The 18,928-nt window shown below is 41.5% G+C and overlaps 1 protein-coding gene across 9 annotated transcripts in view; it reads left to right on the forward strand.

Moving 5' to 3' along the window:
- The first annotated feature begins 13 nt into the window (after positions 1–13).
- dcaf6 (ddb1 and cul4 associated factor 6) overlaps positions 14–18,928 on the forward strand; it is a 174,668-nt gene continuing 155,753 nt past the window's right edge. For 5 of the 9 annotated variants that reach the window (XR_013579150.1, XM_078559690.1, XM_078559691.1 and 2 more), the window contains exon 1: positions 42–323. Coding sequence is in view for 8 of the 9 variants with exons in the window: in XM_078559690.1 (XP_078415816.1) it covers positions 236–323 (88 nt within the window). In the remaining variant the exon portion in view is untranslated. Of the gene's footprint in view, positions 324–18,928 lie in introns of all 9 variants that reach the window. The other 4 variants (XM_078559693.1, XM_078559694.1, XM_078559695.1 and 1 more) reach the window with 2 other exon arrangements.

The following is an 18,928-nucleotide window of genomic DNA, read 5'->3' on the forward strand; positions in this document are numbered from 1 at the left end:
CCCCCCCCGGGCCGTTTGAACAGGATCTCGCGATGTTTCGGGGTCTGACAGACGGGTATTCACCCAGCGCCAACATGACGGTGATCACCACAATAATAACAACGATGTGAAAAAGGAGCCGTTCGGCCGGGGCGGTTGTTTAACGGTATCTCTAACTCCCTTGGGTGTCTGTCGGGTGGACAATGACGGACGCCCGCAGTAGTTGAGGTATTTGTGTAGTCGGCGGAGCGGCAGGATGTCACGTCCCACTAACCTGGTGTGGGATGTGAGGAAGCGCTCGCTGGGGCTGGAGGATCCCCGCTTAATTCGCTTGTCCTATTTAGGTAAGAAGTGGCTGCTGAGCTCCAGCTCAACCACCTTCCTGACACCAGCTCCAGCCCTGTCCCCTGACTCTATCCAGTTTATCAAGCATTGCGTGTTATAAAAAGGATTGTGTGACTTTTTTTATGAACCGATTTCTATTTTCGGAGATAAATCTTGTCAACAAATATGTATTTTTGAGATACATTTAATATTTTACTTCCTGGGGGTGGGGGAACTTAGCGGCTGGGTGAATATTTTTCTGTGTCGAATATACCAGAGCAAGTTTTATTTAAGATTATAAGAGGCAGAAGCTGCGTTTGTTTTAAGATCGATTAAAAATGTGCAAATATGATATAATCGACAACAGGATATACGTAACGTTGAATGGACATTGGGTGTTTCTGTAGTATTGGGAAAGTGTCTTAATTTCACCCCCCTCCCCCTCCTCACACCCCCCCACCAACCTCGGTTTAATAGTTTCACGAAAGTTTTTCTTCAACTTACCCACGGATTCATTTTTTTTTCATTTAAATTGCAAATACAATTCAATGAAAAGAAGCTAATTTTGATTAATACACACCACCAAGAGCTGTTGCTAAGCTAATGACGTAATAATAGCCAGATGATAGCGTTTCCGAAATGAAACATTTGACAAAAAAAATCTTCTAAGCTCGAGCATCCTTGAATATTTATTATATCACTACATTGTATGTGTGTGTGTGTGTGTGTGTATATAGGAATATGACTAAACTCTGGTAATGAATCTCATTCCGGGGATGTAGGCTTTTATTATGTAGTGGTGCCCATTCTTCGAATTGCCAGGTAATGCATTATTTTCTACCCTTTCTTGATCGTTTCAAATTCATATCAATGACCATTCCTGCACCATCTTCGTATCATGTGATTAAAATAGTGGTGCCTATGAGATCCTTGAATTAAAATAAAATAAATTATTTATATCTGGTCCATCATATTGTATTTTTAAAAAGCACAATTTTGAATAATTGAGAGAAACTTCATTCAACTGTAAATTTAGTTTGCATTTTACATTTCGTCAAGTAGATCAGACCAATCATCAAGTTCTGTGTGTTTAATTTTTAAATGGCTAGATTTCAAATTCATTCATCATATTTACTTATTCCAACTAATCAAAAAGGCTTGCAGTTCATAACTGCATGGCCTCACTAAAAATAGTTGTCATTGGCTGTCCCTTGATTTGAGGATGACATCTATTCAGGCACGAGTTTCTGCCATGGGTCTTCATGTGACTGAACCAGGCCAATCCTGAACTCTCAGATCTTTGAGCACATGGGACAGGATGACCCACAAGACAGTTGCATCTGGAGTGCAAGATGTGCTTCCTTCTCTTTGATCCTCTGCTGCTGCTTTTCCTCATTAAGACGTTGTGACTCAAAGCGTGATGTAGCTTTATGGACATGTTCTCACCATTTTGAGCGATTGGTAGCAAGCTCCTTTCAGTCATTAACGTCAATGCTGTCACACTTCAAGGAGAGCTTCAGTATCTTTGAATAGTTTTTGTCCTCCCCTGGAATATTGGCCATTTGAGAGTTGAAAAAACAGGACCTGATGGGAGGGGTAGGCTTTTCGTCCATCCGGATACAATGTTTAGTCCATCAAAGTTGATTTTGCATGTATTTTGTCTGAATGCTTGTGGAGCTGGCTTCAGGAAGATATGCTAGAGTTTGTTTGACGGTCCTCCCATTGAAACCGGAGAATGTGGTGGAGATGTTGCTGTTGGAATTTCTCTAGTGCTCTTAATGTGTCACTGATACAGGCCTCACTACAGGACAGGAGTGTGGTGATGACAACTGCTCTGATCACTAGGACTCCTGTTGACTTGCGGGGATTTTTGTTGTCAAACACTCGCTGCCATAGTTTGTAGAAAGCTGAGCTGGCGCAGCTGATCTGGTGCCGGATCTCCTCGTCAATGGTGACCTGGTGGCTGCCAAGGTATGGGAAGTGCTCAAGATATTCCAGGGTTTTTTCTTCAATAATTATCAGTGTTGGAATATTTGACTGACCAGGTGTGGATTGATATGTGTTTTGTTTTGGCAACATTCAAGGACAGGTTGAGTTTCTTTATGCTAGATTGAAGAGATCAAGAATGGCTTGCAAATCTGGTGCAGAGTGGGCAATGTCACTGAAGTCATCCACAAACTGTAGATCATGTGGTCCGAGGTGGTCAGTTTAATTTTGGCACATAGGTGACTGAGTTTGAAGTTTTTTTTTCATCTCGGTGGTATTTAATACCTGCACCACAAGGCAGTTGATCTTTAATGAGGTGAATAGCCACTGTCAGGTAGATTATAAATAGTGTGGGGGCTATCACACAGCCTTGCTTGACACCGATCCATATTTTGAAGGCATCTGTTTCAGATCTCCCACTCAACAGTTGCAGTCATGTCATCATTAAGCAGTTGCAGGATTGTGATGAAGTTTCTTGGACGTCCAAATCTTTGGAGTACAATCCATGGAGCCTTGTGATTTACTGAGTCAAATACTTTTGTCAGGTCGTTGAAGGCAATGAAGAGTTCCTGGTGGCATTCTCAGCATTTTTCTTTTATTTGTCGCAACAAAGATCATGTCCAAGTATCCTCTGGAAGGTTTAAAGCCACACCATAAACTCCAATCAACGGTTCAGATCTTATATTTATATACAGCCACCCAGTCTGTTATCAGAACAACAACATATATTTATGTAAAGCCTTCATAGAGGCATGATTTTTAAAAATGGAGTGCATGCAGCCCTAATAAGGGGTCTAAATCTCCACTTGAATAATTGAATAGACTGTGGAGGTTCCAAATAGTCTACTCAGCTCAGCAATGGCCCAGAAGAAAGATGGAATTGGTGGCAAGAATATGAAGTTTGTGGCTTGAAGTCTAAGACAATTTCCTTGTCTTCCCAATATTTGGTTGCAGTAATTATAGTTCATCCAAGACTAGATGCCTCACGAGTAGTCTGACAGCATATACAGTGAAGGAGTCTTTGAGAGGTAATGTAGAGGTAGAGCTGGGTGTACTGAGGTTAGCTTCTGCCCACATATCTGTGCCTTCATCAAGACTGCCTTCTTTTACCTCTGGAACATCGCCTGACTCCGTCCCAGCCTCAACTTATCTGCTGGTGAAACTCTCATTCATGTCTTTGTTACCTCTAAACTTTATTATTCCAAAATTTTCCTGACTGGCCGCCCATCTTCCAGCCCCTATAAACTTGAATTCACCCAAATCTCTACTTGTATCCTAACTCGGACTTAGCTTTGTTGACCCTGTTGTCACCTCTATACTCGCTGACCTATATTGATTCCTCATCCTGCCTTATCTCTGAATTTTCCTCCAGCCCTACAACTCTCTGATGTCTGCGCTCCTCTAATTCTAACCTCTTCTGCATTACTTGTTTTAGCCATTCCACAATTGGCATCCATGTCTTCAACCACCTAGGCCCTAAGCTCTTGAGTTGCCTCCCTAAACCTCTAACACCTCTTCAATTCTGCCTTTTTTTATGGAGTTCCTTAAAACCTATTTGTTGACCAAGCTATTGGTCACCTGGTTTAATTTCTACTTACATAGTTTTGTGTCAAATATTGTTTGATAACACTTCTGTGAAATGCCTTGGGCCATTTTACTACATTGCAGACATTATTTAAATGCAAACTTTTGATGGTATCTTACACATGGAAGCTGATCCCAAATCTATAGATGTTGGATCTATAGGTGTTGACAGTCAACACCTCTTTGTCCTTTTGTCTATGACATCTTTTGGCAATCTCCACCTATCACTGGCCCTCTATCCAGCTCTACTTGTCCCACCCCGCCTTAAAGCAGCTTATATTTCACCTCTCTTCTATTTTTCCTTAGTTCTGTTGAAGAGTCATATGGACTCGAAACGTTAACTGTATTCCTCTCCACAGATGCTGTCAGACCTGCTGAGTTTTTCCAGGTATTTTTGTTTTGGATTTCCAGCATCTGCAGTTTTTTGCTTTTATCTTAGGAAGAGAAGATGTCAGCTTTTGCGTGGTGTGATGATGGTTGTTTTAAAAGGGGAGGGCATAGTACCTGAAGGGGGAATCCATTTTCAATGTCAGTTGACGTGGGTGCCAGGAAGAGAAATTGAAGGGTCAGAAATTTAGTGAGAATGTGTTCAAAAGAGTACATGTATACAGATGACGCCCACCACTACCTTTCCACTACCTCTTTAATTTCACCACTGCTCCCATTCCTGTGCTGCTTACATAGAATTACATAAAATATACAGCACAGAAATGAACCATATAGACCAACGAGCCCATACCAGCTTTTATGCTGTACTCGAGCCAATATCTCCAATTTCCTCCAGCCAGCGTCATGGGATCTCGCCAAAATCTTGTACATTTGCCACTTGCCACCGATTCCATCACTTTACCTGGTCACTGTCTTGGGTTGATTGTTTGCAACCTCAGTGTCCTACTTGACCATGAGTTGAACTGCCGACCTATATGCTTTCCATCAGAAATCTCACTTATTTCATCACCCACCTCTGTGCCTGCCTCAGCCCGTTTGCAGCTGCAAACCCAATTCATGCCGTTGCCTGCTCCAGACTCAATGATTACAATGCTTTACCACCTTTCTCTCTATAAACTAAAGCTCGTCCAAAATTCTTGCTTATATCCTAATCCGCACCAAATTCTCCTATCACTCCTATCTTTGGTAACCTATATGGGTTTCTAGTCTCCCAATGCCTTCAGTTTAAAATTCTCATCCTTGAGTTTAAATCCCTTCGTGGCCTTGTCACCCTCCTCCCCATCTGTAATTTCCTACAGCCCTGTAAATACCTGAAATACTTTGTTTCGCTGATCTCCGGCATTCCTTCCTCATTTTGCCGTGCTGTTCGCAGAAGTGCTTTCAATCTTCTGGGCCACTACACCTGCAATTCCCTTCTGAAATCCCTCTCCATTTCATTGCCCTCTGTTAAGGTCCTCCTTAAAACTTAGGTCACTCCAATATATTCACTGGTTTCCATCTATTTCAATCTGATTACATCTCTGTGAAGTACTTGGGACATTTTTTTAAAGGCAGTGTATGAACAAAAGCTGTTGTTCCCAGATACCTAGAAAAATTGATTTCCATCTCATCTATGTAGTTGTGAACTCTGTTCTATCTTTGGTGTGGTGCACTGACACTTCAGCTGTCTGTACTATTGAGTGTTGGATTGTGGGTTTGCATCTGCAGTTCTCAACATATTTGGTTCCTGGTTTGATTCCACTGTTGGGAAAGGAGCCAAGTAGAGGCTAGTGAATTCTTAATAGGAAGGGGAAAAAAATCAATTGAGTTTCCATGGAAAGCTACTATTCACTTATTTTCTCTTGCCATTTTTATTCCAATCGCTCATTTTCTACAGGTGTTGATTTCTTGCCCGGGCATTTGCCTGTAACATCTATGGGTGGTATTTCCAGTTCATTTAATTTGAATGGTACCAAAACTGAAAAGATATGTATCTTTAGCAGAAAATCCAAGAAAAGCAGAAATGCATTAGAAAATCGGCATGATACCACTGAACAATGATCTTAAGATCCTTAAGTGCGACCTCAGCCTCTCAATAGCATTTGGCACAGTCGATCATTTCATCCTCTCCACTCTCTCAGCTGTGATCCTCCTTGAGATGATTACCTTCAATTGGTTCTGTTTCTGCTAATCCTAACAAAACCAGCATAGCTGCAGCAATATCATCTCCTCCTCCAGCACAATCACCTCCAAGTATCCAAGGTTCCATTTTTGGCCTTTCCATGTTTACATTCTATTTCTTGAAAATATTATTTTCAGACATAAAGGCAGTTTTCATATTGAGGGAATCTGTTTGTAGATTTTTTCGGTGTTATCGGGACAAAGGTTGAGGACTACAACTCTTGGCATGCTCGGTGCTCCCAAGCCCAGCGGGTGGCCTGCATATGCTCGATTCTAGGTTCCCTTTGGCTGGGAAGATGCTGTGAAAACCCAACCATGGAACATAGAAACTTGGCGGCAGTGCGAAAGTGATAGTTTTTAGCCTGGAGCTGAGGAGGCAACAGAAAGTTGCTAGCTCCATACAGCTGAAGTACTGTTTTTAACTCCCAGCAGCTGGGGCTCAGAGAAGGCCAGGAGCAGTAGTTGTTTGGTGCAGCTGGGGAGATTGGTCTTCTTTGAGCTCCAGAAGCAATTGTCAGCTTAATGAAGCTGATTTGAAACAGCTTGCTCTGTGAAGCTGGCAGTTTGGGGTTTTTTAATTCATTCATGCGATGTGGGCATCGCTGGCTAGGTCATCATTTATTGCCCATCCCTAATTGCCCTTGTGAAGGTGGTGGTGAGCTGCCCTCTAGAACTGCTGCAGTCCATATGGTATAGGTGCTGACGGGGAGAGAGTTCCAGGATTTTGACTCAGCAACATTGAAGAATGACGATATATTTCCAAGTCAGGATCATGAGTGGCTTGGAGGGGAACTTGCAGATGGTGGTGTTCCCACGTATCTGCTGCACTTGTCCTTCTAGATGGTAGTGGTCATGGGTTTGGAAGTTGCTGTCTAAGGAGCCTTGGCAATTTCCTGCAGTGCAACTTGTAGATGGTACACACTGCTGCCACTGTGCGTCAGTGGTGGAGGAGTGAATGTTGAAGGTGGTGGATGAGGTGCCAATCAAGTGGGCTGCTTTGTCCTGGATGGTGTCCGGTTTCTTGAGTGTTGTTGGAGCTGCACTCATCCAGGAAAGTGGAGAGTATTCCCTCACACTCCTGACTTGTGCCTTGTAGACGGTGGACAGACTTTAAAAAGTCAGGAAGTGAGCTAGAGAGCTGGAATGGTGTTAGTAATTGGATGCTTGAGTGCAGCCTTGTGAGTCTAGTGGAATGCAGTCTCGGGAGAAGAGATTGAGCAGTTAGGAAGCAAGTAGTTGTTGGGACAGTCTGACTTGGAGCTGTTGTTGAGGGAAATCTGCTAGGCTCTCAGAAGAGAGGAGTTGAAATCCCTCATGAGTAAGACAGAGTTTTAAAGGATTTTGATGTCCCATGGTAATCACTGATGTCTGGGTGGGCTGCTGAGAAATTCATGTTGCGTCCGCCATTTAACATGCAATTTCACAGAATCACAGAATTATTACGGTGCAGAAGAAGGCCATTCAGCCCACCATGTCTGCACCGGCTCTCTAAATGAGCATTATGACTTAGTGTCATTCTCCTGTCTTTTCTCCGCACCTTTGCACATTATTTCCATTCAAATAATTATCTAATGCCCTCTTGAATGCCTCAATTGAACCTGCTTCCACCACACTTCCAGTCAGTGAATTCCAGACTCGAACCACTCACTGTGGGGAAAAAGGTTTTCCTCAGACCACATTTGCTTCTTTTGCAAATCACTTTAAATCTGTGCCCTCTCGTTCTCGATCCTTTTATAAACGGGAACAGTTTCTCCCTATCCACTCTATCCAGCACCCCTCATGATTTGAACACGTCTATCAAATCTCCTCTTAGACGTCGCTCCAAGGGGAACAGTCCCAACCTCTCCAATCTATCTTCGTAACTGAAGTTTCTCTTCCCTGGAACCAATCTTGTAAACCTCTTCTGCATTCTCTCCGATGCGTTAACATCCTGTCTACAGTGTGGCACCCAGAACTGTATACCATACTCCAGCTGAGGTCTAATAAGTTTCTTACCATCCGCAAACTTTGAAATTGTCTTATATAAGCTCAGCATAACCTCCTTGCTCTTGTACTCTATGCCCCTATTAATGAAGCCCAGGATACTGTATGCTTTAATTGCTCTCTCCACCTGCCCTTCCATCTTCAATGATCTATGCACATATACACCCAGGTCCTTCTGCTCCTGCACACCCTTAAGAATTGTACCCCTTATTTTATATTGTCTCTCCATGTTCTTCCTGCCAAAATGAATCACCTCACACTTCTCTGTATTGAACTTCATCTGCCACCTATCTACTCATTCCACCAACTTGTCTATGTCCTTTTGAAGTTCTACACTGTCCTCCTCACAGTTTACAATGCTTCCAAGTTTCTTATCATTCGCAAACTTTGAAATTGTCCCCTGTACACCAAGATCTAGATCATTAATATATATCAGGAGAAGAAAGGGTCCCAATACCGACCCCTGGGGAACTCCACTACAAACCTTCCTCCAGCCTGAAAAATATCATTGACCATTACTCTGATAAAAGCAAAATACTGCGGATGCTGGAAATCTGAAACAAAAACAAAAATAGCTGGAAAAGCTCAGCATCAGCGGAGAGGAACACAGTTATCATTTTGAGTCTCTGTTTCCTATTACTTTTCCATTTGTATTTGTGATGTGTTCGACCACAGTTTGACTGTTAATTCATGTTTACCTTATGTTAATTCTGTATGTTAGAGTCTAAGATAGATAATATTGACTGTTTGCTTTGTTAAGAACATAGGAACAGGAGTAGGCTGTTCAGCCCATTGATCCTATTCTGCCATTCAATTAGATCATGGCTAATCATCTAACTGCCACTTTCCCGCATTATCTCCATAATCCCTTGATATCATTAGTCTCCAGAAATCTATTGATTTCTGTCCTGAAAATGCTCAATGATTGAGCTTCCACAGGCCTCTGAGTAGAGAATTCCAAAGATTCACCACCCTCTGAGTGAAGAAATTCCTCCTCTTCTCAGTCTTAAATGGACTACCCCTTATCCTCAGATTATATCCCCTGGTTTTAGACTCACAGCCAGGAGAAACATCTTATCTACATCCACCCTGTCGTGCCCTGTAAGAATTTTGTCAATTTCAATTAGGTCACCCCTCATTCTTTGGAACTATAGGGAATACAGACCCAGTCTCCCCAATCTCTCCTCATAAGACAGGCACCCAACCCAGGGATTTATCTGGTGAACCTCCGTTGCACTCCCTCTATGACAAGTATATCCCTCCTGAGAAAAGGGGACCAAAATTGTACACAATACTTCAGGTGAGGTCTCACCAAGGACTCTTGTATGGTAAAAATTTCTTCTGTTTGTCTGAAACCATGGAAAATTATGGCTTTATTCTCAGAGTAAATGATTGGGATTTCAATTTTTGTCTACTCTATAACAAAAGTCACTGGTCCCTAACTGGTTTGTAAGAAAATGTATGTTGGCAACACTCAATTTTACAATCATTTTTATGTTGTCAGGTTGCCTTGATGTTAAGCTGCAGATGAACCTGAATTCAGGAAAGATAAAAGCTATCTTCTTTGGTTCCCAGCAGAAGCTTAATAAGGCTGAATCAGATGCTGGTCTTATCTGTCACCAAGAAAACATAAGATGATAAGAATTAGGAGCAGGAGTAGACCATATGATAGACTGAGCTGCTGCTCCATTCAGTAAAGTCATGGCTGACCTTCGACTTCAAATCAACTTTCCCACCTGCTCCCCATATTTCTTGATTTCCTGAGAAACGAAAAATCTGTTTATCTCAGCCTTTGAATATATTCAATGATGGAGCATCCACAACCCCCTGGGATAGAGAATTCTAAAAATTCACAATTTCTTGTGTGAAGAAATTTCTCCTTATTTCAGTCATAAATGATCACCCCCTTATCCTGAGACTCTGCCCCATGTTCTAGATTCCCCAACCAAGGGAAACGACCTATCAGCATTTACCCTGTCAAGCCCCTTCTATATGCCTTCACCCCTAGCTTTCACCTTTTGAAAGCTGATGAAACTCTTGTTCATGCTTATGTTTCCCTGAGGTTTCTTGAACACACTTCTTCTTAGCTTCCGAAGCTCCTCTTTATACAAACTCCTACTTATCCCAAGTTTCGCACTTGCATGCTATCATACATTAACCCTTGCTCACCTGTCAGTTATGTCTTTGCTGATTTCCACTGGATCCCAAAACACCAAATACAAACCCGTACAAGTGGAGCTCATTAAAACCCAGGATGATGGATTAGAAATCTAATGTATGACAGAATGTGGGTGCTGGAGTTTTGGATAAGCTTCCCACCTAGTCTGCAATTTCCTTCTGCCTTAAGTCTCAGTCACAACCTGCAATTTGGGACCCTGTGCTCCTCTCTTTCTCAATATTCTACCTCAGTGAGAGCTTTCAGCTGTTTTGGTCCTATTCTTTGGGGCTTATTTCCTAAACACCTTTGCTTTGCTATTTCCTATCTAGTTTTCAGAAAACCTTAAAACCTTCCTTCTCAATTTCCTTGAAACAAGCCTCCTAAATTCTTAGCTGCTCCATCTGTATCCCTTCTGCGTGAAGCTCCATTAGGTATTCATATTATGTTAAACAAGCTTTAATGTAAAGAGACTTAATTTTGTGAAAATGAGGAGCAGTCTCTTCATGTGCTGTTTCCTGGAGAAAAATTTGTCACAATGCTGAACGAGTATTTGAAATCATTTATTTTCAATTACATAGAATAGTCACAAGTTGCTAACTAAGTGTGACTTAATATGATGAAAGTATGTGTTGTATAGTTCAGTTGTTATACGTGTATAGTGTGAGGGATGTACATCTAACATGTGATTAAATCAGGGGCCTGAAATTTCAGCCCGGGTTCAGGAACCTGATGTCTGGACCATTCTCAGGTTCTGACCTGGCACCACATCAGCATCAGTCATGTAATGTGAATTTTAATGCAAGAGACCCTAATTGGCCTGGAGGCAATTTTGGCACCCAATTAGGGGTGCTGGGCACCAGAAGGAGATAGGATCTAGTTCTGTGGGGCGATTTTAAAAGGCAAACGGCAGGCATCACTGGGCTTACCATTGCCTGAAGGAATGGAGCGAGCAGAGGGCCAGCAGCTGCACCGTCCACACAAGTGCTCAAAGGCTCACTGCTCAAGTACTTGGACTACTCTGCTCAAGGGACGGCAACTTTGTGCCACCGCAGGAGAACCTAATATTGGAAAATGTTTCATTAGTAGCCACAATCCATAATTGTTCCCTGTTATGTTCCCAACAGTCATGTGCTAATTTGCCCTAAACTATTTGAGTTTCCCCTTGTTAACTTTGAAAATTTGATTCTGTCACTCTCCAATATATTAACAAGCTCTTCAACGAGCTTAAAAGCAAGTTAATTGGAGGCATGTGTGTTGCCAGCCATCCTCCACCACTCACTTTCTCTCCCTTTAAAAATTCCAGTGTGTCACAGAGATATTGGAAGACTGGCCTGCCATTCGGGAGCTCTATTTTCAGAGGACAATTGCAGCTGACCTCGCCCCAGGGGCCTGCCCAAGATGTCAGATTTTTAATGGCATACTTATGAAATATGTATCTTTTTTTCTGCATGATTATTTTTCTCTTTTAGCCTTAGAAACTTACTCTAACTGAAAAGTAAATAACAAGAGAGAGCATTAATATGAAGGCTGGATTGATGTTTATATTGGAACAGAATATTGAAACTTATTGTCAAGGAAGAATTTCAAGTCCATAACAAATACTTCCAAATCTGTACTGGTTTATGACAAGATGATTAAGCCAAATAAATTTGTTTGAATTGTTTTAAGGATATTCAGAATTAATGGATGATAAAGAGGTGAATATCTAATTTTTAAAATTTATTTGTTCATGGGATGTGGACGTCACTGGCTAAGTCAGCATTTATTGCCCATCCCTAATTGCCCTTGTTTAGAGGGCATTTAAGTGCCAACCATATTGCCGTGGGTCTGGAGTCACATGTAGGCCAGACCAGGTGAGGACGGCAGATTTCCTTCCCTGAAGGACATCAGATGGATTTTTACGACAACCAACAATGGTTTGACTTTTTTATTGAATTCAAATTTCACCATCTGCTGTGGTGGGATTCGAACCTGTGTCCCCAGAGCATAACCCTGGGTCTCTGGTTTCACTTTGGTAAGGAATTTGGACATTTTTTGCTAAAATGTTAAAATTTTATTTAAAATATTTTCTTCTTTAAAATGGGGTCTACTTTGAATTAAAAACCATTCACTGTGCTATCACCAGAACCCATCTTACTTTAATCCTGAAATTCTCTGTATTCATTCAAAATTAGAGAGCCCTATATATTGTCAGTTTGAAGTGGAACTCTGAAATGCTTTTGCTATATGGGAAAAATGAGCCAATGCAGATATTCATCCATGGGTAATAGTAGGTTTCTGGTGAGATTTCCAGTTGGTTCTTGAATATGCTGTTAGTGGCCAGTGCTTTCATTGTCATATTTCAAAATGTTAACACAGGTGAGTTTGCACCCCATATTGGTACTGTCCTATGTGTCTGAGAACAGTCATGTTATTTGATAAAAACAAAAAACTACTGCGGATGCTGGAAATCCAAAACAAAAACAGAATTACCTGGAAAATCTCAGCAGGTCTGGCAGCATCGGTGGTGGAGAAGAAGAGTTGATGTTTCGAGTCCACATGATCCTTCAACAGAACTGAAGTTCTGTTGAAGGGTCATGTGGACTCGAAACGTCAACTCTTTTCTTCTCCATGTTATTTGATGTCTATTTTGTGCGTTGGAGATAAACAAAAGCCTGCAGTGTCACGCTGCTTGAAAGATAAAATGGATAATCTGAGGGTTAAGAATTACCTTTTTAAAATCATAGAATTGTTACGGCGCAGAATTTAACATTGCGTTTTCATATCACCTGGGACTCCATAGTATGAAGGAGCACACAACATTAAATTCAGCAAAGCCTCAGTTAAAAGATTTGACATGACCCTAAAATTGTGGATTTTTTTTGTTTCGGACAATTTAAAGCAAGTCAAATATTGCATGGCTGACTATTGGCTGTATTCATTTTGCTTCTGTGTAATTATAAATCATTAGTGAATAATGTGGGTGAGTCCAGAACTAGGAGGCACTGTTTTAAAATTAGGGTGTAGCTTTTTAGGACAAGATGAGGAGAATTTTTTTCTGAGGGCTGTGCGACTTTGGAACATTCTGTCTCAGAAGACGGTAGAGGCGGGGGTCATTGAGTACCTTTAAGACAGGTAGATAGATTCTTGATAGACAAGGGAATCAAAGGTTACCGGGGGTAGATGGAAATGCGGAATTAGTAATACAAACAGATCAGCCGTGCTTTTATTGAATGGTGGAGCAGGCTCAACGGCCCGAATGATCTATTTCTGCTCCTATTTTGTATGTTCGTAAAATTGACCAGCTTTTGCCTGAACCACACAACTTGATGGAATGGTGCTTTCTGCTCTTTTGCGTTGGCAGGTGAGCAGCCTATACAACCTCCTGTTCAAATTATTGCAGTAAAATAATTCAGTAATTCAACTGAAGCATTCAAAAGGGAATTGGACTGTTATCTGAAAAGGAAGAATGTGCAGGGTTACGGGGAGAAGGCAGGAAAATGGAATTACGTGAGTTTCTCTGTCAGAGAGCTGGTGCAGACACGATGGCCCAAATGGGCTCCTTCTGCACCATAACAATTCTATGATTTTAGAAGGATAATTCTTAACCCTCTGGTTTGCAAATCTAGTTTACACTGTGCACAAGGGTACCAATTTTGAATCATGGGCCTGCCTATGGAAATTATGATGGGTTTGAATGTGAGTAAGAGAGTTGACCAAGAGCCCAAATGGTAACCACCCCCCTAGAATTTCCTTTTCACCTGTTCAGGAATGTCATTAACTAATGGAGATAGACTAATTTTATTTATGTATGTATGTGTTACCACACACAGTTCCTATTTCACAATATTCACAATATTGCCAAACCTTATGGTACTTAGCAGTATCTGCTTCTATTACATTTTAATGGGTAATGCAAGAATGCCTTGCTTTTGAATCTATGCCTGCCATTATACTTGCCTTTCAAGTGGTGCTATTTTGTGTCTCAAACTCTGTTGTCCAGTCATTTCTGCATTCAGCTTTCCTGCTGTTAAGCGCAATGTGTTTTACACACATCTTTTGAATTTGTTTCGACTAATGGAACTTTTGGTGCTAGGCACAACTTAATTGGAAAAATTTACTCTGAACTGCTAATTTAAGCTGTGGAACTGTGTAAGAGCAATTGTGAATTTATTAAATAAATACAATCTCAAGATATGATCCTAATTTCAGAGCAATGAGTCAACTAGAAATTAATTAAATATTTAAATCCAAACTTCTGGAGTAGTGGGACAGGTGCAAATTAAACCGATAAGAAAAAAGCCTCAATTTGTGCAATTGGACAGACTCCACTTATAATGATTAAGTGGGGTCTCTTTAAAAAAAAATATAACCTTAGTACATCGAATTGCATTTCTAGGACGCGGTCTATCTAGAAACTGCATACATCTTTATGCCAGGCACGGATGATAAATTATTTTTAATCAAAGAACTGACATTGGGATGATGGGCCAAATGGCTTTCTTCTTTGCAGCATAATTCTATAATGAAATTAAGTTAATGGGAATTTATAGCGAGTGAGACAGTTGGATTAATCAATTAATGTGCCTAAACAAAGGGAATCTAACTTTTGGGGGCAAATTTATCAAGTAAGTAAATTGGATCTGGTTAAAGAAAATTGAGCTGCCCATGTACACCCCATTCTCTCTGCTCCTCTGTAGCTCCACCTACTGCTCTCCCTCCCTACTTCTCCAGACTTATTTGTCCTTTCATCTCTACTACTCATCATTTATAATACTTTTGCTGATCCTACATTCTCTACTTGCTCAAACTTCCCATCTTCCCAATGCCCACTACACTTGATATTCACTACTCACCCACATGCTTACTTTATGTTACTTCTTGTAATTACATCTCAGCAACATATTTCCTTCCCCTGTGCCCATTACTTCTAATGCCCGCTACTCATTATCCAATCTTCACTCTCTATCAGCTTACTTTCCACCCACTACAACAACACATGTTATAACCAGGTGAGGAGAGGTCGAATTGCTCCCCTCTTTGCTCTTTCCTCATGTGATCGCAACAGGTTTTTTGTTTGAAAAGGATACACTTGCCATTTCATTGAGTACTTAACTGTTTACGCACTGTGATCACAAAAGAACCGATAGGACAGGTTTTTTGAGTTTAACAAAGAAAAGGGGTTAGCTTTATTATACTTAAACCGATCTCAATAAAAGACGCACCAACTTTTGCATGCGCACATACACAAAATACAAATTACAGAGTAGGGAAGGGTAGGTTGGCCACATTGAGTCCATGCAAGTTAAAAGGAATTCACAGCCTGTAGTCTGGTGACTTGGCTTGCTTCAAGCTGAATCAGGTGTACTTGTTGCTTTCGCTCAGTGGTCTTCTGCTTTTAGCGTTGAGGTGGTTTAAAACTGCAGATGGATGACCTGTTTTTCTGGAGACACAGCTGTAAAGTTTAGTTCTTTCTTTAAAATCCACCTGCTGCACACGGACAGAGTTGAACAATAGCAGACAGGGCCCAAAAGCTTGCAAGTTGGGTGAGAGAGGAACGATCTCTCTCAGCGTCTCAGTTGCTTGTCCTCCGTTCTGCTGAGAAAACCTCTGCTTAAACCATACAAAGGGCTGGCTTGTCATATCACTGCCCTATCCAACTGACCAGTAATTCAAGCATGATCAAATACCCCAATTGTAACTTGATTAGGTCAGGTCTGGGAATTCCCCCTCTTAGCCAGGGTCCCATTTTTCCAATGATTAGGTTTGAATGTTTGTCTGCATCCAGTTGAGTATCTGTACATTGTGCTAATGCAATAGGAAAGAAGGTTCATTCACTTTCTGCTGAGGTCATTGTCTTTGGGTTTTTGTAGACATGCTGTCTCCATCTCAATGGGGTTGGAATGTGGAATGTACAGTAATGTAAATTAGATAGCCATCTCAGCTGAGAGTTCAAGTCACTTTAGTCTGTTCTTTTTAAAAAAGGCCTGTTTTTTAAAAGTTCAATTCATGTTGACAGCTGGTGGATTAACATCATTATTTGGCATAAAGCACATCTTCATGACAACACAAATGTTTATATATCATCAAAAGAAAGACATAAAAGATCAGTCTCTGTGCACTGACATCAGTACTTGGAGCTTTCTCCTGTACCTCATTGACCAGAATTGGACGCAGTAATCAGAGCTGAGCTTCCAAAACCATATCCTTTCCATCAGAAAGAGTGCTTTCCTCTGTAATATTATCTGATGCTGTGTCTGCCTCAGCTCATCTGCTGCTGAAGCCCTCATCCATGCCTTTATTCAACTATTTCAATGCTCTGCTGGCTGGCCTCCCACCTTCCACCCTGCGTAAATTTGAGCTCATCCAAAATTCTGCTGCCCATATCCTAAACCGAGTCAACCCATCACCCCTGTGTTCACTGACCTATAATGGCTCCTGATCCACACTTGATTTTAAAATTCTCATCCTTCTGTTCAGTTATTCCTGTAACCTCCTCCAGTCCTACAACCCTCCAGATCTCAGTACTCCTCCTCTTTGTATACCTTTTTAAAAATAATTGTTCCACTTTTAGCTGCCCAGAACCTCAGCCCTGGAATTCCCTCCCTAGCTGTCTTTGTCTCTCACTGCTGTTTTAAGCCACTCCTAAAATCTATGGTAATGTCGTCTGGCCAGAGAGACCTTGTATGAAATGAGTTTGTGCCACTTTAATCTAGTTTCTAGGGTTATGGGCCAAGAGAACAAAACTCCTCAATTTGGCACCAATCGGCAGACTTGCTTCTAGAAGCCAAGGATGTAACACTCATATATAGGGAGTTGGTGGCTTTCTGTGCTTGGTATGTGATTTATTACTGGGCAGAGTTGAGGGAACTTTACTCTGATATATCAGACCCTAGGCTGCTTGATGTTGGCATTGGGTGCTTAGAATACATTAACTGAGTAACAGAACAGTGAATGCTACTTGCGTTTTGCTGGTACTCTATATTACAATTTTGAAAACCTCTGGTCCATTACTAAGTTTCAATCTGGAAAATCAGTGCTAATTTTTATCCCATGATACTTCTAAAATACTGAAAGTATCGTAAAACAGGCTTGTCAGTGAAGTTGAGGCCCATGGAATAAAAAGGACAGAGGTGGAATGAATACAAATTTGGCTGAGTGACAAGAAGCAGCATTTTTGGGAATGGTTGTTTTTCAGCCTGGAGGAAGGTCTATCGTGGCGTTCCCAAGGGGTCAGTGCTAGGACCATTGCTTTTCTTTCTATATTAATGACTTAGACTTGGGAGTATAGAGTGCAATTTCAGAATTTGCAGGTGGGGGAAAAAAAACTTGCAGGTATTGTGAATTGTGGTGAAGATGGTGATATACTTTGAGGACACAAACAGGCTGGTGGAATGGGCAGCCACGTAACAGGTGAAATTTAATGCAGAGAAATGTGAAATGATGCATTTTGACAGGAAGAATGTGAAACTCTGATATAATTAAAGGCAACAATTTTAAATGGGTGGCAGAAACAGACATCCCTGGGGTTATATGTACACAAATTGTTGAAGGTGGTAGGGTAAGACGAGAAAGTGGTTTAAAAAGCATCCAGATCCTGGGCTTTATAAGTAGAGGCATAGACAACAAAAATGAGGAAGTTATGATGAACCTATATATTAAAAAAAAATTGGTTTGTAGTATTGTGTCCAATTCTGGGGACGGCATTTGAGAAGGATGCGAAGGCTTTAGGGAAAGTGCAGGAAGAAGAAGACTGGAAAATAGCTAATGTAACCCCCCCTGTTTAAGAAGGGAGTGAGGCAAAAGACGGGAAATTACAGGCCGATTAGCCTGACCTCGGTCATTGGTAAGATTTTAGAGTCCATTATTAAGGATGAGATTTCAGAATACTTGGAAGTGCATGGTAAAATCGGGCAAAGTCAGCATGGTTTCATCAAGGGGAGGTCATGCCTGACAAAACTGTTAGAATTCTTTGAGGAGGTAACGAGTAGGTTAGACAAAGGAGAGCCAATGGGTGTTATCTACTTGGACTTCCAGAAGGCCTTTGACAAGGTGCCGCACAGGAGGCTGCTCAGTAAGATAAGAGCCCATGGTGTTAGAGGCAAGGAACTAGCATGGATAGAAGATTGGCTGTCTGGCAGGAGGCAGAGAGTGAGGATAAGGGGGTCCTTCTCAGGATGGCGGCCGGTGACTAGTGGAGTTCCGCAGGGGTCAGTGTTGGGACCACAACTTTTCATTTTATACATTAATGATCTAGATGAAGGAACTGAGGGCATCCTGGCTAAGTTTGCAGATGATACAAAGATAGGTGGAGGGACAGGTAGTATTGAGGAGGCGGGGAGGCTGCAGAAGGATTTGGACAGGTTAGGAGAATGGGCAAAGAAGTGGCAGATGGAATACAACGTGGGGAAGTGTGAGGTCATGCACTTTGGTAGGAAGAATAGAGGCATAGACTATTTTCTAATAGTCCCTGAATTTCCAAATTCAGGAATCTGGAGTGCAAAGGGACTTGGAAGTCCTAGTCCAGGATTCTCTTAAGGTTAACTTGCAAGTTGAGTTGGTAGTTAGGAAGGCAAATGCAATGTTGACATTTATTTCGAGAGGTCTAGAATATAAAAGCAGGGATGTGCTGCTGAGGCTTTATAAGGCTCTGATCAGACCATATTTAGAATATTGTGAGCAATTTTGGGCCTCGTATCTCAGGAAGGATGTGCTGGCCCTGGAGAGGGTCCAGAGGAGGTTCACGAGAACGATCCCAGGAATGAAAGGCTTAACATATGAGGAATGTTTGAGGACTCTGGGTCTATACTCGATGGAGTTTAGAAG

The sequence above is a fragment of the Cetorhinus maximus genome, chromosome 16 (assembly GCF_964194155.1).
Source record: "Cetorhinus maximus chromosome 16, sCetMax3.hap1.1, whole genome shotgun sequence".
NCBI lineage: Eukaryota > Metazoa > Chordata > Chondrichthyes > Lamniformes > Cetorhinidae > Cetorhinus > Cetorhinus maximus.